The 21,530-nt window shown below is 45.0% G+C and overlaps 1 protein-coding gene across 1 annotated transcript in view; it reads right to left on the bottom strand.

Moving 5' to 3' along the window:
- Window positions 1–8,054: 8,054 nt before the first annotated feature.
- Window positions 8,055–21,530, bottom strand: part of CIBAR1 (CBY1 interacting BAR domain containing 1) — a 42,390-nt gene continuing 28,914 nt past the window's right edge. The window contains 1 exon segment of the mRNA XM_050941501.1: window positions 8,055–9,208. Coding sequence (XP_050797458.1) covers window positions 9,101–9,208 — 108 coding nt within the window. The 3' untranslated portion in view covers window positions 8,055–9,100.

Below are 21,530 nucleotides of genomic sequence, written 5' to 3'. Positions count from 1 at the left end.
CCTGGGAGAAAGGACACTACCAGATCTATCGAGTGGGCAACGCAAAAGTCCCAGAGTTGGATGGCCTCCTGACAAAGGGGGGAGGATCGTGTCCCTCCCTGTTTGTTTATGTAGTACATGGCCGTTGTGTTGTCTGTAAACACTGAGACACAACGGCCTCGCAACTGTTGCTGGAACGCCTGGCACGCCAGGCGGACTGCTCTCAGTTCTCGGACATTTATGTGTAATGCTGGCTCCTGAGATGACCAAAGGCCTTGAGTACGAAGGTGACCGAGGTGAGCACCCCAGCTGAGAAATGACGTGTCCGTCATCAGGGACATTGAGGGTTGGGGCGGATGGAACGGCATCCCTGCACACACCAGGGAGGGAGATAGCCACCATTCTAGGGAGCCTAGGGTGCTCGGGGGAATGGTGACTATCGTGTCTATTGGGTCCCTGCCCGGGCGCTATACCGAGTTGAGCCAAACTTGGAGCAGACGGAGGCGGAGCCTGGCATGTTTGGTTACAAACGTGCAGGCAACCATGTGACCCAGGAGACCGAGACAAGTGCGAGCCGAGGTCGTCGGGAAATTCTGTAGACCTCGGATGATTGTTGCCATTGCCTGAAACCGCGGCTGTAGTAAGCAGGCTTTGGCTAGACTGGAGTCCAGGATAGCTCCTATGAAGTCTAACCTCTGCATGGGAACCAGAGTGGATTTTTCTATATTGATCATCAGGCCTAGACGTGTGACTAGGTCCTTGACGATGCCCACATGCTGAGTGACTTGTGTCTTGGAGGCCCCTCGGATGAGCCAATCATCCAGATACGGAAAAACGTGTATCCGACGTCAGTGGAGGTAGGCGGCGACTACGGGCATACACTTTGTAAATACCCTTGGGGCTGTAGAAAGGCCAAACGGCAGGACCGTAAACTGGAAGTGCTGATGGTTGGCTATAAAGCAGAGGTATCTCCTGTGCGGAGGAAAAATGGCAGTGTGAAAGTTCGCGTCCTTCATATCGAGGGCGGCATACCAATCTCCAGGATCCAAGGACGGGATAATGGTCCCCAGGGACACCATGTGGAACTTCAACTTTATCATAAACTGGTTGAGTCCTCGCAGGTCTAGGATAGGTCTGAGACCTCCCTTCGACTTGGAGATTAGGAAATAATGGGAGTAAAACCCCTTGCCCCTTTCGTCCATTGGTACCTCCTCTATAGCTCCCATGGCGAGGAGCGTCCGCACCTCTTGTAAGAGGAATTGCTCGTGAGAGGGGTCCCTGAAGAGGGACAGGGTTGGAGGGTGGGAGGACGGGGTTGAAATAAATTGGAGGTGGTACCCATACTCCACCGTGCGTAGGACCCAGCGATCAGAAGTTAACTGGGACCACGCCGGGAGGAAGTAGGAGAGACGGTTGGAGAAGGGAGGAGAGGGATTCTGGCCTGCAACTGGTATGCTGCCCTCGGGCACACCTTCAAAAGTTCATCTTTGGTCCCGGTGGTGGTTTTGAGGGATGTTGATTTTGGCCCCCTTGGGGTCCTGATGGTCGTCTGCGACCACCTCGGCCGCGCCGCCTGCCAAAGTCCTGTCTTTCTCTAGGCGCAGAGTATGGGCGGTGAGGCTGGGGACGGAAAGGCCTGCGTTGGGTCACCGGCGTATGCATGCCGAGAGAGCGCATTATGACCCTGTTGTCCTTCAGGCTTTGCAGCCTGGGGTCAGTCTTTTCCGAGAAGAGGCCTTTACCATCAAATGGCAAGTCCTGAATGGTATACTGCAGCTCCGGTGGGAGGCTTGAAACCTGAAGCCATGAGATGCGCCTCATGGCAACACCCGAGGCCAGAGTCCTGGCTGCTGAGTCGGCTGCATCCAACGAGGCCTGGAGGGAAGTTCTGGCCACCTTTTTCCATTCCTTCAAGAGGGCAGCGAACTCTTGGCGGGATTCTTGAGGGATAAGCTCCATAAACTTATCCACCGCCACCCAGGTGTTATAATTATAGCGGCTAAGCAAGGCTTGTTGATTTGCCACCCGGAGCTGTAGGGCACCTGCCAAGGACACTTTGTGGCCGAGTAAGTCCATTTGCCTAGCCTCCTTCGATTTCGGGGCTGGTGCCTGCTGGCCATGGTGTTCCCTCTCATTAACAGACTGGACGACTAGTGAGCAGGGAGGAGGATGGACATATAAGTACTCGTACCCTTTAGAGGGCACCATATATTTATACTCAACTCCCCTGGCTGCAGGAGGGATAGAGGCTGGAGACTGCCATATAGTATCGGCATTGGCCTGGATGGTCTGCATAAACGGTAGGGCCACTCTAGGGGGGGCATAGAATGTCCACTACCGGGTCCTCTACCTCCGGGACCTCCTCTACCTGGAGGTTCATATTGAGTGCTACCCTCCTTTGGAGGTCCTGATGGGCTCTCAGGTCGATTGGAGGAGGGCCCGAGGAGGATGTTCCTGCCACCGCCTCATCTGGAGAAGAGGAAGAGGAGATGCTGGCGACGAGCGGGTCCTGTGTGGTCTCTTGCTCTTGGGCGACCTCCTGCTCCAGTGGAACTTGGGAGTCCGGTGGGTGAACTGGGGCTTCCTCCGTAGCAGTCGGAGGGGGACGGCTAACCGTCGCCTCTGGCACTCGGTGCTCTGATGGGACAGAGCGGGACGGAACTACTGGTGCGCCTTGGGCCCAGTGGTACGCCCAAGGTGTCCAGAAAGACCACTGATGGGGTCCTTGATCCTGGGCCTGGGTCTCTTGGAAGACTCTGGTGGGCACATCAGAATCACGGTCCTGTGCATAAGAGCTGTCCGCGTGGGACGACACTGATGCGAGTCTGGATGGCCATGGAGGGGCTGAAAAGCCCTGGGCAGAGTCTCTGTCTCTAGCGGACCTTGCTCTACTCGGCACCGGGGACAGGTACTGGGAGGTATACCGGCACCGGGAACGAAATAGGGACCTGCGACCGGAGCGATGCTGGGAGGTCGACCGAGATCTTGAGGCTCGACGTTGGGAGTGGCTATGGAGTCACGGTGCCTGGAGTGGTGCCGGGAGCTGGAACGGTGCCGAGAGTAGCGGGCCGGCGAACGGGATACTGAACGGTGCCGCGAGTGCGACTGGTACCGAGGAGGAGAACGGTGCTGGGACTGTGAGCGGCGTCGGGAGCGGGAGCGCCGACGGGACCTAGAACGTCTGCGGGACCGTGATCGTGAACGGTGCCGCTGTGCTGTGCCGACAGAGGATGGTCTTATCAAGGCAGGCCTGCCGATAGACTGTATTACCCGCACCGGCGGTGCTGGGGGTTGAGGCAGCGTTGACTCTGTCATAGTAATCAGATCCCTCGCCGTTGAGAACGCCTCCGGCATGGATGGAATAGTAAGCTCAACTGTGGCTCACGGCGGGGAGCTGACAGGCACCGGACTTGACGGCTCTTGTGGGACCGGAATCGACGGTGCCGATGTGGCCGGTGCCGCGGCAGGTGTCAGTGCCGGGCGATCCGACTTAGATGAGCTCTCTGGCTGCGGTGCAGGTGGCATGGAAGCAGCAGGAGACGTAGGCTTTCTCGACCTCGGGAAGAGGGAACGATGCCGAATTGACTGCGGTGCCGGCGACAGCCGGTGCCAAGAGGCCTTGGCAGTACCGGTGCAGTCCAGTGCCGAGGAGGCGCTTCTGCCCGCCGATTGACCAGGGCTCGGTGCCGAAGGCGGAGGAGTAAGAGCCGCCTCCAAGAGAACCTGCTTTCGCTGAAAGTCCCGGTCCTTTTTTGTTCTCGGTTTAAAATCCTTGCAAATGTGACACTTATCTGTCAGGTGAGATTCCCTGAGGCACTTAAGGCAGGAGTTGTGTGGATCTCCTGTCGGCATCGGCTTATGACAGACCGAGCATGGTTTGAAACCCGGTGCACCGGGCATGGGCCCCAGCACCGGGTGCGGGGAAGGGGCTAATCCCCGAACCCCTCTTAATTTTTATTGTTCATAGTTAGTATATAGTTAATTAAAACTATATAACTTTGAACTACATACACAAAAAAATAACTAGAGAACTACGAGTAGCTAGGGAGTTGGAGGTTAATAAAACCGCACTCCCACTGTTCCAACGACCGACACGGGCGGTAAGAAGGAACTGAGGGGCGGTTGGGTCGGCAGGGGTATATATCCGGCGCCATAGCAGCGCCACTCCAGGGGGCGCCCAGCTGACCCACCGGGGGTTGCTAGGGTAAAAATCTTCCGACGAACATGCACGCGGCGCGCGCACACCTAATTGGAATGGATATGAGCAAGCACTCGAAGAAGAGCTACTGAATACAGTTTTCCAGCCAGTTGTACATCCACAGTTAGGCTCTGTTTCTCTAGTTTGTTTATAAGGAAGTTATATGAGACAATATCAAAAGTCTTAGGAAAGTCAAGATGTATCACATCTTATCTACGAGGCTTGGTATCCTGCCAAAGGAGGATATTAGGTTGATTTGTTCTTGACAAATGCAGATTGACTGATCACTTTATTTTCTTCTAGTTGCTTACAAATTTATTTGCTCTATTATCTTCCCAGGTACTGAATTTAAGCTGACTGGTCTAATTCCCTGGGTTGTCCTCATTCCCTCTTTTAATAGATAGATACTATATTGGCCCTTTTCCAGTTCTCAGGGTCTCTCTCCTGTCCTCCATGAGTTCTAAAAGATAATCACTTGTGGCTCCGAAATATCTTTAGCCATTTCCTTAGGTATTCTTGGATGTATTTCATCAGGCCCTGCTCACTTGAAGACATCTGAATTGTCTAAATCATTCTTTACTTGTTTCCTATTTTAGCCTCAGGTCCTATCCCATTTACACTGATGTTCACTATCACTGGTAGTTGTCCAGTCACTGCTAACTTTTTTAGTGAAAACTGAACCAAAAAAGGCATTTAACACTGGCCATTGCTGTATTCTGTTATAGTCTTTCCTTCCTCATTGAGTAATGGGCTTACCCTTTCCTTGGTCTTCCTCTTGCTTCTCATATATTTATAAAATGTCATCTTGTTACCCTTTATGTCCCTAGGTAGTTGTTCAGCCAGTGAAACATTTTACCAAGGATTGTGGTGGTTTCTCCACCACTGACAATTTTTATATTAAGACTGGATTTTTTTCTAAAAGATATGCCAAAGGAATTATTTTGGGGAAGTTCTAGGGCCTGTTTTATACGGGAGGGCAGACTAGATGACCACAGTGGTCTCTTCTAGCCTTACTCTGAAAACACAGAAGCACATGCTTGCTGTATGCAGTTACATTGTGGTAGACTTCTGACACTCCAGCTGCTACAACGGGTGGACAAACTTTTTGGTCTGAGGGCCACATCTGGGTGGGAAAAAAATTGTATGCAGGGCCATGAATGTTGGGCTGGGGTAGGGGATTGGGGTGCATGTTGTGGGAGGAGATGCAGTGTGCAGGAAGGGGCTTGGGGTGCGGCAAGGGGCTCAGGGCAGGGGGTTGGGGTGCAGAGTGCGGGAGGGGGCTCAGGACAGGGGGTTAGGGTGTGGGATGCAGGAGAGGTTCAGGTTCCAGCCTGGTGCTGCTTACCTCGAGTGGCTCTGGGGTGGCAGTGGCATGCAGCGAGGCAAAAGCAGGCTTCCTGCCTTCCCTGGCCTCATGCCACTCCTGGAAGTGGCCAGCATGTCCAGCACTGACTGGGCAGGTGGGGTGGGGAAGGAGGCTCTGTCATGTGTGCCCTCACCTGTGGGTACCACCCCTGAAGCTCCCATTGGCCGTAGTTCCCCATTCTTGGCCAATAGGAGCTGTGGGGGACAGTGCCTGCTGACAAGAGCAGCACATGGAGCCCTCTGCCACCACTTGCTCTCCCATGGGCTGCAGGGATGTGGTGCCAGCCGCTTCCGGGAGCAGGGCCAGGGTAGGCAGGGAACCTGTCTTAGCCCCACTCTGCCACGGGGCTGGCAATCCTGTGGTCCGGATCCGGCCCACAGACTGTAATTTGCCTTCCTGTGCTACAACAATCCTTATGATTCTTCATGACTGTGCCCTTTTCTACTGTACTTTTAATTTCATCTTGCTATACCTAGCTAATGCTCCAGATTGGGCCAATTTGACTGTTAGTCACCTCCAAAGATGAAGTCTGGCTGGAACATCGTAATTGCCTCTCTTATTCCCCACCCCTTTTAAAAATACAGCACAAAACTCACTTTTATGCTATCTACACCCAGGAAGCTGTCAACTAGTTTGTCCATTTGGGTGATGGATTAGATGACTTAGTATCTGAAATGGAAAGGATGTAATCGGAGGTCCACATATGAGTGCTCAGTCTTTTCCTCTTTATCAACTGTTCCCTGGCTACACTTTTACTGTAATATTTCTATTTTAATATGTAAGATGTCATTCCTAAAATTATTTTACATGTTCCTATCAGATTTTTTTCTGAACTACAACATGTTTTAAGTATCAGAGGGTAGCCGTGTTAGTCTGGATCTGTAAAAGCAGCAAAGAATCCTGTGGCACCTTATAGACTAACAGACGTTTTGGAGCATGAGCTTTCGTGGGTGAATACCCACTTCCTCAGATGCATGTAATGGAAATATCCAGGGGCAGGTATATATATGTGTGCTAGCAAGCAAGCTAGAGATAACGAGGTCAGTTCAATCAGGGAGGATGAGGCCCTGTTCTAGCAGTTGAGGTGTGAAAACCAAGAGAGGAGAAACTGGTTCTGTAATTGGCAAGCCATTCACAGTCTTTGTTCAATCCTGAGCTGATGGTGTCAAATTTGCAGATGAACTGAAGCTCAGCAGTTTCTCTTTGAAGTCTGGTCCTGAAGTTTTTTTGCTGCAGGATGGCCACCTTAAGGTCTGCTATAGTGTGGCCAGGGAGGTTGAAGTGCTCTCCTACAGGTTTTTGTATATTGCCATTCCTAATGTCTGATTTGTGTCCATTTATCCTTTTCCGTAGAGACTGTCCAGTTTGGCCGATGTACATAGCAGAGGGGCATTGCTGGCATATGATGGCGTATATTACATTGGTGGATGTGCAGGTGAATGAACCAGTGATGGTGTGGCTGATCTGGTTAGGTCTAATTTTATATTCAGTATTATTGTATGGAGTGAAAGTCTGACCTAACCAGATCAGCCACACCATCACTGGTTCATTCACCTGCACATCCACCAATGTAATATACGCCATCATATGCCAGCAATGCCCCTCTGCTATGTACATCGGCCAAACTGGACAGTCTCTACGGAAAAGGATAAATGGACACAAATCAGACATTAGGAATGGCAATATACAAAAACCTGTAGGAGAGCACTTCAACCTCCCTGGCCACACTATAGCAGACCTTAAGGTGGCCATCCTGCAGCAAAAAAACTTCAGGACCAGACTTCAAAGAGAAACTGCTGAGCTTCAGTTCATCTGCAAATTTGACACCATCAGCTCAGGATTGAACAAAGACTGTGAATGGCTTGCCAATTACAGAACCAGTTTCTCCTCTCTTGGTTTTCACACCTCAACTGCTAGAACAGGGCCTCATCCTCCCTGATTGAACTGACCTCGTTATCTCTAGCTTGCTTGCTAGCACACATATATATACCTGCCCCTGGATATTTCCATTACATGCATCTGAGGAAGTGGGTATTCACCCACGAAAGCTCATGCTCCAAAACGTCTGTTAGTCTATAAGGTGCCACAGGATTCTTTGCTGCTTTAACATGTTTTAAGAGATTCATCTGGAGTTTCACCAGAGTTACATTGTAGCAAGGTTTTATTTTTCCTCAAAACAATGGTGTATTATAATATCCTACAGTATCAACACCTCAAGATTACACTTGTCCATGTAATATAAATTGTGAAATATTCCTCAGTGCATTCTTTTGTTTTCCACATAGTATCTAAAAGAATGTCTTACATGCCAGAGAATCCAGTTATAAATTACTTAGTTTAGCTAGTGCCTACTTAAGATACTAATTTAGATTGTGTGTTACTCATTCCTGGACACAGATAAGTAAACGGTGTCAAAATTCCAAATGACAAAAAAAAAGGAGTTCCTTAAAAACCTTTATTTTTCCATCATATACACAGTTTCAATAACTGCAGATTAAGATTAGTAAATACTGAAATAACTATCTGGCAGACAGACTTTCACTCCATACAATAATACTGAATATAAATTTGATACAGGAATGTGTATAAGAGATACTTGTATAGGAAAATACATTGAAATCTTGTATCAACTGTCCATAACTGCTCTAGTGGCAAGAATCAGTAACTGAATTGACTAGTATAAAAGGCAAGTATGAAAAGGCGATGTACACTTATACAATGGTTCTTTTATCATGAAGGCACTTTCACGTAAAAAGGAAGATGTATGGGAAAAAAAACTCTTGGACTAGATCCTTGGTTCTGATACAAGCCATTTGCACCACCCCAGTAGTGTAAAAACCAAAAAGCTAGCTTAACTAGCAAGTTGAGGCTTTCCCGTTTGGGGGAATCCCCAAGAAACAGAAAGGCAGAAGACAGCAATATGCTACTCTGCCTCCTACTCCATAAGACGGGCATTGGCAAGGCAAGGCAAGATGCCAGGATCGCTTCTGTATTCTGCTTTGGAGCAACCAGCGCAGCTGTTTGGGGTTATGGATAGCCAGGTACAAGTTGCAATAGTAGCTGCATTACAACCTGTCCCCAAGATTGGGAGAGAGGGTGAAATGAAGCTAGTATACAGCTACCCAAATCCTGTGACAAATACAGCTCAGCTCGACCTAAGAATAAGGATCCTTGTGTTCACTATCTAGGCAATAATTAAATGTTACAGTATATCACTTTGAATGCAATAGTAGACAAAAATTAAGTTTGACTAAAATTAAATAGACTATACAAGCTTGTAGTGTAATTCTATTGAAATGTTATTTGCTTTTCATTTTCTATCTACTGAAATCATCCATTTTCAATACACTTAGTTACAATCTTCAAGACTGACCTGCTGTTCAAGTAACAAATAGCCAATCAAATGAACAGGATTAAATGTTGCTGCCAATTTCTTGCTGCTTGTAATTATTTTAATGGATGACCTCAGTGAAATTCTCAATCTAAAATATAAAAGCTGTTAAGCAAAGACAGGCTGCCTTGTCATGTTAAAAAAAAACTTAGAACAGTTCCTAAAGTTATCTCTCTTCCTTGGTAGCTTCCAATTCATCATCATCATCATCATCCTCTTCTTCCTCCTCTTCATCTTCCTCCTCCTCTTTTCTTAGCCGACTGGTAGAAATTTGCTAAAAATGGAATCCAACACAAATCATACTTTTTGTATGACACTTTGGGGAAAAAAAAATTCCCCCACCCTGAATCCATGCAGTTTTAGAACTGAACTGGTTATATTATTGTTTAAAATATATATACACATCTCTACCCTGATATAACACAGTCATGGGGAGCCAAAAATCACTACCGTGTTATAAGTGAAATGCTGTTATAGCGGGGTAGCGGTGGCGGGGCTACAGCGGTGATTTAAAGAGCCCGCAGCTCCGGCCACAGGGAGCCCCGCTGCTGCAGCCCCAGGGTAGCGGCAGCAGGGCTCCATCGGTGATTTAAAGGGCCCAGGGCTCCCCACAGCAGCCAGAGCCCCGGGCCCTTTAAAGCGCTTCCCAAGCCCCGCTGCTGCAGCCCCGGAGGAGCAGTGGCAGGACTCCAGTGATGATTTAAAGGGCTAGGGGCTCCCTGCAGCAGCAAGAGCCCCTCTCCTACCGTGCTATATCCGAACCCGTGTTACATCGGGATAGAGGTGTATGTAATCTAAATTTCCTGCATGGAATATAATACCAAGCATAAGACACAGTACATAATATAAACTTCAGCTAGCTAACTGCAGAGACTGATTTAAAAATGTTGCTCGTATGATACCAGTGTCAGTAAAAGAGGAAAAATAAATATACATTTATGGGACGGAATTAACAAGCTAGTAGCAGTCCAACACAGCTAGGTGGGCCATGTCTAGGCTATGGCCATAGCACCAAAGTGTAGATCCTTCCTGCAGTGATGGGGTTTTTCTATTGCTGTAGGAACTTCACTTGCCCAAGTGATGATAGCTAGGTTGAAAGAACCATTCTTCCATCAACCTAGCTCTGTCTACACTCGGGTGTAGGTCGGCACAGCTACAGTGCCCTTGGGGGGGCGGGGAAAGACATTTTCAGATCCCTGCATGCTGTAGCTATGTCGACCTAACTTTTAAGTGTAGACCAGACTGTGGGAAATCCAGGTTTATTTCCTTGATACCACAAGCCAGCTGTGTAGGGAACTCTGTGGAGGCCTTGTAAGAATTAGGAAAAAAAGAATCCAACCTCTTCAGTTAGCCAAGAATCAGCAACGACAAGCTCCAGAGGAACATCCATGTCCTTCTCCTGAGAAAGGATCACAAGGTATTGTCTCGGTGTTCTTTCTGCAACCTCCCTATTCCCACCAATGTCGGAACGCCTTTCTCACCACAGTTTTCCATGCATACAAGATGGTATTTCTGTCCCTGCCTTCCTGCTACTAGTTAACGTGGAGGGGTGCAATGTATATGTCCTTTCTTTGCTTCTCCAACCATAACCTACATCTGAGGAGGCTGCTGTCCAATTTTATTCTGTCCAGTCCCCCTTGCTACTGACATAGGGGCTTAAACTTGACTCCCACTCTTTTATGGGAACTGGGATCACGCCTATAGTTAACCCTTCAAAGAAGGGAGTGGGTCTTCCTGAAAAATCACAATCCAAACCAGAGGTGCTGGAGGAGTAAAACAATGCAAATATTAAGTCTGGTTATTTTTCTCCATGATTTAGTTTTCTGAAAAGTTAAGGTTTTATTTCCAAGGGTCCTTTGAAACCATCTGATTTATAATTATTACCTAGCTACATTAACGAATCCAAGACAGGCAGCTATCAGATCATGTTTGCAGTTTTGGAACTGATCATCTGTGCAGATTCTACCTATGAGTCCCATCTATTTTTAATCACTAGATGCAGAAAAAGTTTTTGACTGAGTAAACTAGCATTCCTTAAAAGATACTTCAGATACATTTGGTTTAGGCCCTAAATTTCAAAATTGGATTAACAACTTATATTCCAACCCATATGCTATTATGAGTGAATGGATAATTATCAGAAACATTCCTCATTTTTAGAGGCACAAGCCAAGAATGCCCCATATCACCTCTTTTTGCCACAGCAAAGGATTGATTTGCCCAATCACTCAAATAATCCTAATATAAATGGAATTACAATAGGAAACAGGGAACACAAGTCACTCTTATATGCAGAAGTCATGGTATGTGTTACAAATCCAGCTCACACACTACTAATTGCAAGAGGAAATCTTAAAATGTGGCAAAAAGTCAGGATTTAAAATAATCAAGTCAGAATGCCTGGATGTAGGTGAGGGCTCTGATTTATTGAATGCTATACAAGATAAATACAAATATAAATGTATAACTACATCATTAAGATACCTTGGAATATACTTTTCTAAAAGAGGGCAAGACTTACATAATATTAATTATATTTCTTTGATTAAGAAAATCAAGACATCTGGAAATTTGGTAAAAATATGAAATTTCAAAGGCGAAACTACAGGTAGTTAAAATGAATATCTGATCCTTAATTGGCTTTTTCCAAATGCTCCAGGTTTTAGTCCCAGGAAGTCTCATAGATCAATGGTGTCCACAATAAATAAATTTATTTGGAGAAATAAGAATCCCAGGGTTAAGCAATCGATGTTATAAAGGCCAGGATAAAAGGGAAGACTGGCTTTATAACCACTCTTATTAAAAAGAGCAGTAGAAGCTAGGGGTAACTTATTTAGAAAGCTAAACCCACATCTATCACCTCTAATATCCATGACAGACAATATAGAAATTAACACCATAAAAACCTAGGAAGTTTTGACATTTGGGAACTTCAGGTATATCAAAATTCTGCCATCAGTTTGCAGAAAATACATTTAGATCACTTGATGAAATATGATGCGTAAGAGACAGCAAAATTCCAGGGTATCAATATATACTATTAAGACATTTTTCAACCCACCCCACAAAAAGGCAAACCTAAGAAAAAATTGTTGGAAATTGAAGAACTACTCACTACATCAATGAAACACAAAAGTTTACCTTCATTCTATAAAAGTAATTTTTAACTGTTACTTAGGCTTGTACACACAAGCATTTATGTCAGTATAACTTATGTCACTCAGGGGTATGAAAATGTAAGTTACACCGACCTAAGCACCAGTGTGGACAGCGCTGTGATGGCCGGAGAGCTTCTCCTGTTGACATAGCTACCATCTCTCGCAGAAGAAGTGGATTTAGTATTCATAGATTCTAGGACTGGAAGGGACCTCGAGAGGTCATTGAGTCCAGTCCCTTGCCCTGCTAGTTGCATAGAGCATCTACACTAGCTGCACCACTGTGATTAGCAATCCCTCGATTCGAGGATGATCTCTATCATAGATTTACATATGGGTCCTGAGATGACTCAGGAGTCTGATTATGGAACCGCAAATCCACCTGCAGTAGGTACAGACATTTTGTGTCAGGTCAGCTGCCTGCTAGGAGAAAGTTTTCTTTTTCCTTCTCTCTCTTCAGCTTCAAGGGCAAGGCGCTTCTCCTTGAAGTGGGCCACTGCCTGACGTAGGATATGGTGCCATATGGTCAGCTGGTGGCTTGCTCTTCCCAGCTTGTGATGTCTACCTCAGTTTTCTTAAGATACGCTTTCAGTGTGTTTTTATAGCATTTCCTCTGACCACCACGGGATCTCCGGCCATGGGTGAGCTGAGAGTAGAGGACTTGTTTTGGGAGGCGAGAGTCTGGCATCCGCACACAATGTCCAGCCCAGTGAAGTTGGTGCAGGAGGATCATTGCTTCAATGTTGGTGACATTGGCTTCAGCAATCTCGCCACTTGATGCGAAGGATCTTCCGGAGGCATTGGTGGTGGTACCTCTCCAGACTCTTGAGTGCTGTTGATAGGTCACCCAAGTTTCACATCCATAGAGCAGTGTGGGAACAACAGTTGTCTCATAGTCCTGGATCTTGGTGTCCTGCCGTAGGTCACGGTCCATGAAAATGCGTCAGAACAATTTCCCAAAGGAAGCACTTGCGCACTGGATCCTGTGCTGGATCTCTCTATCAATTTTTGCATTTTGAGAAAGCTGGCTACCGAGGTAACAAAAGTGCTCAACTGTCTTCCAAAGTCTGACCCTCGATGGTCATGTGCAAGGCCTGAAGGAGGTTGATAGAGCACTTTAGTCTTCTCAGGACTGAGTGAGAATCCAAGGCTTCGGTAAGCTTGTGAAAGAAAAACCAGTGTGGACTGAAGGTCATTCTCAGCTTGTGCAAGGATGACAGTCATCAGCATACAAGATCAATAATGGATGCCCTGAAGACTTTAGACTTTGAGCAGACATGTCTAAGATTAAAGAGTTGCCCATCCATTCTGTATTGAATGTCAACTCCACTGGGGAGTCGGTCTTTAACGAGGACCAAATAACTGCTAAATAGATGGAGAACAGGGTTGGGGCAACAATGCATCCTTGCTTCACCCCAGTTTTGATGATGAAAGGTTCCATCTCAAGGCCATTACAGAGAACCATGGCAGTCACCTGTTCATGGAGAAGCCTTAGGACCTTAATACATTTTAGAGGGCAGCCAAATCTGGCCAGCACCTTCCATAGGGCTTCATGATTGACAAAGTGAAAGGCCTTTGTCAAATCAATGAAGGCCATGTACAGGTCCTGATTTTGCTCCAGACACTTTTCCTGGATTTGGCATACAACGAAGATCATGTTGGTTGTCCCACAGGATGATCTAAAAGCACACTGATATTCCGCAATATTTCCTCAGGAAGGGGAAGTAATTAGTTTAAGAGGATATAGGCAAGAATTTTCCCTGCTGTAGATAGCAAGGCAATGCCTCAATAGTTTCCACAGTCTGACTTATCTTCTCTCTTAAAGATTAGAACAATGTTAGCGTTTCTCAAGTCTTCTGGAATCACTATAGCGATTCTAGTGTAGGCTAGCCCTTACAGGAAATAAGCTGATGTAGGCATAGACTCCCCAAAACTGAGGAACATATGCAGCAACAGTTCCCATACCTCAACACGTTAACAAAAGAAAACTACACAAAATTCTTTATTAAGGGTACTTAGCTCCCCTTAAAATTAAACAAATTTATGGTACAGGGACAGGCAAATGCTGGAGAAAATGTAATGAAATAGGTGCGTCTGACGAAGTGGGTATTCACCCACGAAAGCCTATGCTCCAATACATCTATTAGTCTTTAAGGTGCCACAGGACTCTTTGTTGCTTTTTACAGATCCAGACTAACACAGCTACCCCTCTGACAATGAAATAGGAGTAATTTCTCCATATATTGTGGACCTGCCCAAAAATTAAGACTGTTTAGAAAACCATTGGAGACTCCATAAGGGACGGAAATAACAGGGTGTCAGCTGTCAGAAAACCCCTTAGTATTTTTATTTAATCGTCCTGAAAACTGTTTTGTAAAAGCCACAAAGAATTAATCTCAGATGCCGCAAAAATTACTATAGTAAGGTGGTAGAAGAGGAGTGGCTCCCATATGTCTGCTGACATAATTACTTAGAAGTCTGTGGAAATTTTGGAGTTTGCAGGAAGACGGTCATTGCTCAACACCACATTTGGTTGTTTGAGAACTTTTTTTTGAATAATAAGGAAGGGAGAAACACCTTCAACAACAATCAAACTCAAAATTGAGATATCAAGAAAGGAAAATTGAGTGAAGGAGAAAAGGCTTAATATTGTGTAGAATTTGATAGGACGACTAATAAACAGGTAACATCTATATGTATGAAAAACAGAAGTGCAGACCTAAACATGAAATGAAAGACTAACTGGTGCTATCAACTGAAAAGATGGAAGAGGAAGAATAGAAAAGCATCAACCACAATATGTGATCAATAACACAAATATGAAGAAAGTGACTGGTAGCAGGTCTTGTCGGTACAGCTTTAGGGACTTGCATAGGTCAATTTATAATTGTGCATTTTTGCATAATACTAAGTTTATCTCTTTAAGTTGTAAAACAAGTTTTATAAGATTTATTATAAAAGAATGGACCTGTTAAATTTTTTTTAAAAAAAAAATCAGATTTTCAGTGTTTTCTTAATGACACTTGTGTTCTCAGTCCTAATCTGCCACATGACACTGTCAAAATGGCAGCTTCCTGTTTTTAATCGAGGCTTATGTTTCTGGCACTTAAACATGTTTAGTGACCTTGCCCTTAGTGATTAGGACAGACATGGGCAAATTACGGCCTGCGGGACTATCCTGCCCGGCCCCTAAGCTCCCGGCTGGGGAGCCTAGTCCCCAGCCCCTCCTCTACTGTCCCCCCATCTCCTGCAGCCATGCTGCCGCATGGGCCGCACTCTGGCCCGCCACTCCCGCTGGGCAGTGTGGGGAGCACAGCTGGCTCGCCGGGTGTTGCAGCTGCGAGCTCCTGCTGCTGGTAAGGGGGCAGAGGGTACTGGGCGGGGGGGGGGGGGGGGGCAGTCAGGGAGGAGGGGGCGGTTGGATGGGGCGGAGGTTCTGGATGGGCAGTCAGGAGATGGGGAACAGGGAGGGGTGGGAGTCCCGGGGGACCTGTCAGGGGTTGGGGATGTGAATAGGGGTCGGCAGGGCAGTCAGGGGATGGGAGGGGGTCAGATAAGGGGGTGGGATGCCAGGGAGAAGTTAGGGGCAAGGGGTCCTGGGAGGGGGTGATCAGGGGACGAAGAGCAGAGGGTGGTTGGATGGGAGTGGGGGTCCCAGAAGGGGGGCGGTCAAGGGATAAGGAGCAGGGGGGGTTGAATGGATTAGGGGTTGTGAGGGGGGCAGTCAGGAGGCAGGAAGTGGGAGTGGACAGATAGGGGGCGGGGGCCAGGCTGTTTGGGGAGGCACAGCCTTCCTTGCCTGGCCCTCCATACAGTTGTGTAACCGCGATGTGGCCCTCGGGTCAAAAAGTTTGCCCACCCCTGGATTAGGATATTGCATATTACACTGAAGTTTTCCTTTATGGGAGCCTTAGAACTTGGATTCTACACCGAACCTGTTTTTAAAAAATGAACTACAAAGATTATAAGGAGCAAGCAGGAGCGCCGGCAGCCTTTTTGGCGCCCTAGGCGGTGAAAGGTCCCACCCCCAAAATGGTGCCCCAGAGACAGTGGAAGGTCCCGCCCCCGAAATACCGATGACCGTGGCGGCCGAACATCCAGCCGCTGCGGTTGCCGCTCCCCAAATGTCAGTGCCCTAGGTGACTGCCTAGGTCGCCTAACGGGTTGTGCCGGCCCTGGGAGCAAGTGATTCAGTGGGTTCAAAGTAGCATTCATGCCATTTGGCAGACTAAGGCCTATTCTACACACGCTTTGTGCATCAGTACTAGTTCAGTTAGGGTTTGGGTTTTTTTTCTGTCCAAAATAGTTTTCCCGTCATAAAGGTGCCTTATCCCATATGGGAATAGCTAGCCTAGTACAAAATACGTTTGTACCAACACAACTGCATCCATACTATGGGGTCATACCACTTTAAAAATACTAGTACAGCTGAAGTCATACAACTTGTGTGATAAGCCCTAACATATCAATTCTGACATCTAGTGTTGCTTTCCTGTATGATAGATAGCAGCTTAAAGTATTTTCTATTTATTGCTACTCAGTTGCTCCCAAATTATGAAGCATTTTCTATCTGCTTGAGTGATAGACATATTAGAGCAACATTCCACACATTAGCAGGGCACTCCAGCATGGTTTGACAACTAAGATACATATTTTACATTATGTATTACAATTCCATTGAAACTTACTGCCTTCATACAGTGGGTGTGATACATAACTAGAACATGTCTAAAATGTAATATTGGAATATATCATTTGATATTCATTTTTAAAGTTCAGAGTTGTCGCTGCCAGAGTATCAACTTGACATTTTTGAAGTACATACAGTAGAGGGAACATCTCACAAATCAGTTTTGTTATTTGAAAATAAAACTAGTATAAGTTAAAATGGATTTTTACGAATATGTCAACTAAACCATTTACTAACAGTGTGCTCAGAAAGTTAAGAATTCAGCTGAGGCATCTACATGTCTTCACATTGGATAATCTGTATGCACACCATCTTTTGTGTGGAAGATACACAACTTGCTGCTCTGCCTTTGCCCTGTTAAATTTCAAATTCAAAAAAGGGTGTAATTTACTTTTGACATTAAAAATTTTTTTGAATACACACAATGTGCATACCTGATACATTTAAACTGTGTTTATATATCTATGTATGTAAGTCTGTAATAAAATATTTTGTTTTACACTGAAGAAATATTTGAGCTACAGGAACTAGCAGAATTCCTTTTCTTGGCGGTGTTGAAACTTGCAAATTAAAGAAAATATAAATTGCTGTAAACCTGAGACACGGCATATCATATGTTAGCATGGAGCAAATTTTTACAACTGTTATCAATTTTTGAAAATATAGATTAACAGAAAATTTATTTACTCACTGACCAAAGTTAAGAGGCAGATACCAATACTCTACTTCCGCAGTGCTAACTGACTGAAGAAGCAACCCTTGAACATTTTTCCTCAATGAGAAATTTGCTGTTTGCTTTCTGTTGGTTGCTGCATTTGCCCAGTTGCAGAGATCTACTGAAGGAATAGCCTGCAGTGATCCTAAGTAATTAAGGTTAGTCAATTACTAAAGAAATAAGATTCTGTTGCAGGTATTAAAAAACATGATATGCTGTAGAGATTTGAGCAGAGAACTAGGAGCCAGAAACTCTCAAATTATAATCTTAGATCTCATTCCAGATCCTCCAACGTCCTTGTAGCAAATCAGTTACAAAGAATTTTTAACAAATGAATATGGGAAGACTTCCTGCACTCTGGAAGAATTTACTAGGGTGACTTCTTGCAAGTTTTATATTACTGTACTTCATGCTTAGACGCACGCTCTAGAAATATCCTGTATAGAGAGGTTAAGTATCTAATCTGTGTCTCAGTTTCCCCATCTGTAAAATGGGGATAATACAACAATAACTTCTAGGGGTATTGTATTAGTAAACAAGTCTAAATCACTATGCAAGTGCTAGTGTAATTATAGGGTTTTAAAGGACCTTGCTTGGTAAAACCATGGTGAGGCAGTTGTCTTGCACAAAAACAGAATAAAGCCAAAGATGATTATTATATATAAAATGTTGAAAGCCACTCTGCAGTAAACCAGGTTTAGGAAACAAGGGGAAATCCTTGTCCCAGTGAAGTCAGTGGCCATTTTTCTATTGACTTCAAGGGGGGCAGATTTCAAGCAGGATCTCCAACTATACAAAAATCTGACATAACCTTAGCATAGAAATAAATGTCCAAATAAAGAAAGCATAGTCATTCAGATTCTGGTTAGGCTAACAATAATTATAACTACCAACTCCTCCATCAATAGAGTACATAAGCAACACATTTAAAATAAATAGAAATCTGAGCTCTACTATTTCTGTAGATTTAGCAGGGAGGGTATAACATAACTAGAAAAAAATTTAGTATTATACAGCTGTGTTAACACTCCATATTTAATGCACGGCTGCTGAGGGTTAGCTACAGATTAGTGCAATTTTTCATGATTTTTGCCAGTGGAAATGTAGGAGAGCTTGAAATACCTAGAATTAGATTTAACCAGCAAAATCGTAATACTTTGGCATTAGATAGCAATTTAGGAGGCTCTGTAAGTTCCTAATAAGAATTAAAACTAACAAACCCTGTACACTCCTGATTTTACTAACAAACGGAGGCCCTGTGAAATTAAGTGACTTGCCCAACATCATATACTAAGTCAGTGGAAAAGTTAGAAATATAATCCAGGTGTCTGATTCTGTCACCTGCTCTGACCCAAAGTATCTCAGCTAGGTTTCTAACCCTGCCACATTTATCTGATGTCCACTGCTCACTCATTATTTATGTACCTATTTTGAAGAGGATCTCAATTACTGCCACAGTGCATACTTAGTAAATCTACAGTAGAGAAAAACTGGAAGTATTCCACTGTTAATTGTTGCTGATGAGACAGTGGAACTTCTCTATAAGGGAAGCTACAGTAGTTGTAAGAAAAAGTGATTACTGTGGTCCTGCGGCTTGGGATAAAATCCAATACGAAAAACAGACAATGGAAAATGATTATGGAACAGGAGGACTATACAGTTATTGTTGAAGATTCCAATACTTTTTATTGGATTTTATGCAGAAAAATAGAAAAAGCAAATAAAAGTAGATAGAAGACCAAACCAGGAAGTTTTTTCTGTTTAGTTGATCATTCAAATTAAAGCAACCCATTTCATAAACCAGAAAAAAATCTGTACAATAGTTTACAAAGATAGCATTCTTATCCACAAAACCCAAAGCCCCTTCTGAATGAATGTGCCAGCCTGCTTTAGGCATTTAACTCTGAGAGGCCAGTATGATGTAATTTGACTGAGGTCTAAAATTCAGTGAAGGATAGAGTAAGACATCTCTGTTAGCACTGACTAGCAAGTGCTGGTTCAGGAACACTGCCAGACTGAGTCCCACTGCAGTGGTTCCATTTCAACGGAGAGACTAGCCTACTAAGCTCTTGTGGACATTACCACCCGATAGCTCACAGTCTAATGCCCAGTGTTGCAAAAGAGAACATCTGCCTATCTTACCTATCTAACTGAAGGGACAAAGTCTTGACCCCCGCATTTTAACTCTTTGAATGGCAGCTGTCACCACCAATGAATTTGGAGTTGGGTGGGTCAGGAGAATGAGAATTCCTCAGCAAGTAGCTGCATAATTTGTCTGTTTTCTTAGAAATTGTCTATCCGGGTAATCTATTTAACCAGATACTTTTTGCCAGCTATAATAAACCATCAAAGACTTGCAAGGTATCTCACTTCTAGAAGATGACCCCAGTATATCAAAAACAGATGTGTCTTTTACTCTGAGGTTCCTAAAGGATGTTCAAGGTAATTAGTACCCAACCTTTCCATGTGTTTGTGAAATTGGAACATATCTTCTGGAAGGGAGGAAGATGATGCACCCACACTATCATCTGGTGAAGTTTGATCATCCAGATCCATATCTGCATTTAAAGGTTCAACAGGCCCCTTTAGTTCCTCTTCAGGCAGTATGTCTGTGACAAGTAAAGGAGACTGTTCCTTCAGTACCAGTCAGTGACAAATCGGGGCATGATATTTCACCTGAATTCTTTTGGGAGAAGGCTCTGTTGGAACCTGCCTTTCTTCAGCCTTTTTAAATTCAGGTTAATACATAGGGGAAGACAAATAGGGCCATAATACCCAGGGTGGTACCTCCTAGTCCAAGGAAGAGTGATCTTATGGTCTGAAGATTTGGAACTGAGAGTCTTGATAACTCTAATTTCCCTCATCCTTTCCCTGGCAAAAGAAGGGCAAGGAATGGTATCAGGCAGGACATGGCCCGATTCTGGATCAGAGGTAGTTTCCAAGGGTGACAACAATAGTTTGGTAAGCAAAAAGTCAAAGGAGGTGAGACATTTCCCTGAGGAACTAGTACAGTTTCTAGGGGCAGATTCATTTATCTTTGGAGAGATCTGTATAGATAGGGAAACTGATTTACCCTTGTAAGGCCTTTTCTTTTCTGGAGAAGGTGGAACTAGCATCCCACTACCTTACACTTATAGATTCATAGACTCTAGGACTGGAAGGGACCTTGAGAGGTCATCAAGTCCAGTTCCCTGCCCTCATGGCAGGACCAAATACTGTGTAGACCATCCCTGATAGACATTTATCTAACCTACTCTTAAATATCTCCAGAGATGGAGACTCCACAACCTCCCTAGGCAATTTATTCCAGTGTTTAACCACCCTGACAGTTAGGAACTTTTTTCTAATGTCCAACCTAAACCTCCCTTGTTGCAATTTAAGCCTATTGCTTCTTGTTCTATCCTTAGAGGCTAAGGTGAACAAGTTTTCTCCCTTCTTTACCTTTAAGGATTGAGGGTCCCCCTGATCTGAATGAGGGTGTTCCCAGGGCTTGATACCTGAGCCACCATGTTACTGAGTCACCCTGTTAACAGTGGATCCTCCAGTAGGAACTTAGTGGCTCACAAGAAGCATCAGGTGCCTCATCAGGCTCACAATGAAGTTTCAAGTATGGAACCAACGGCCTCTGATCCAGACCAGAAAACAGCTCTGTAATTTGGTCTTGGCCTTCTATAACCACTCTCTGTTGTGGCTCTGACTTCCAAGGCTGAAGCCTTATGGGGACACTTTTGCACTTCAGTGCATGGAACCAGACATATAAGTTCCTTAGATATGTGCTCTCGAGAATTAGCTTTTTCAGCAGAGGTGTCACCTCTGATCTTATGGATTCACAGTGACTGGTAGTACCTTAGGTTTGACTTCAATCAATGAGAGAGACACCTATATTAGGATTCTACTGGACTTTTTGACCCCCTTTGGGGTGAAAGCTGAGGCTGGTCTCCCAGCGTTTGCAGATCCCTGGGTTTCTTGAATTGAAAGGTTTAGGTGTAATGCTTCCTGCAATAACAGGTTGGAGGCAAATGCAACTCCTTTCTGG

This window comes from Gopherus flavomarginatus, chromosome 2 (genome assembly GCF_025201925.1).
Source record: "Gopherus flavomarginatus isolate rGopFla2 chromosome 2, rGopFla2.mat.asm, whole genome shotgun sequence".
Lineage (NCBI taxonomy): Eukaryota > Metazoa > Chordata > Testudines > Testudinidae > Gopherus > Gopherus flavomarginatus.
The sequence above is the reverse complement of the archived record's forward strand: the minus strand, read 5'-3'. Positions and strand labels throughout refer to the sequence as shown.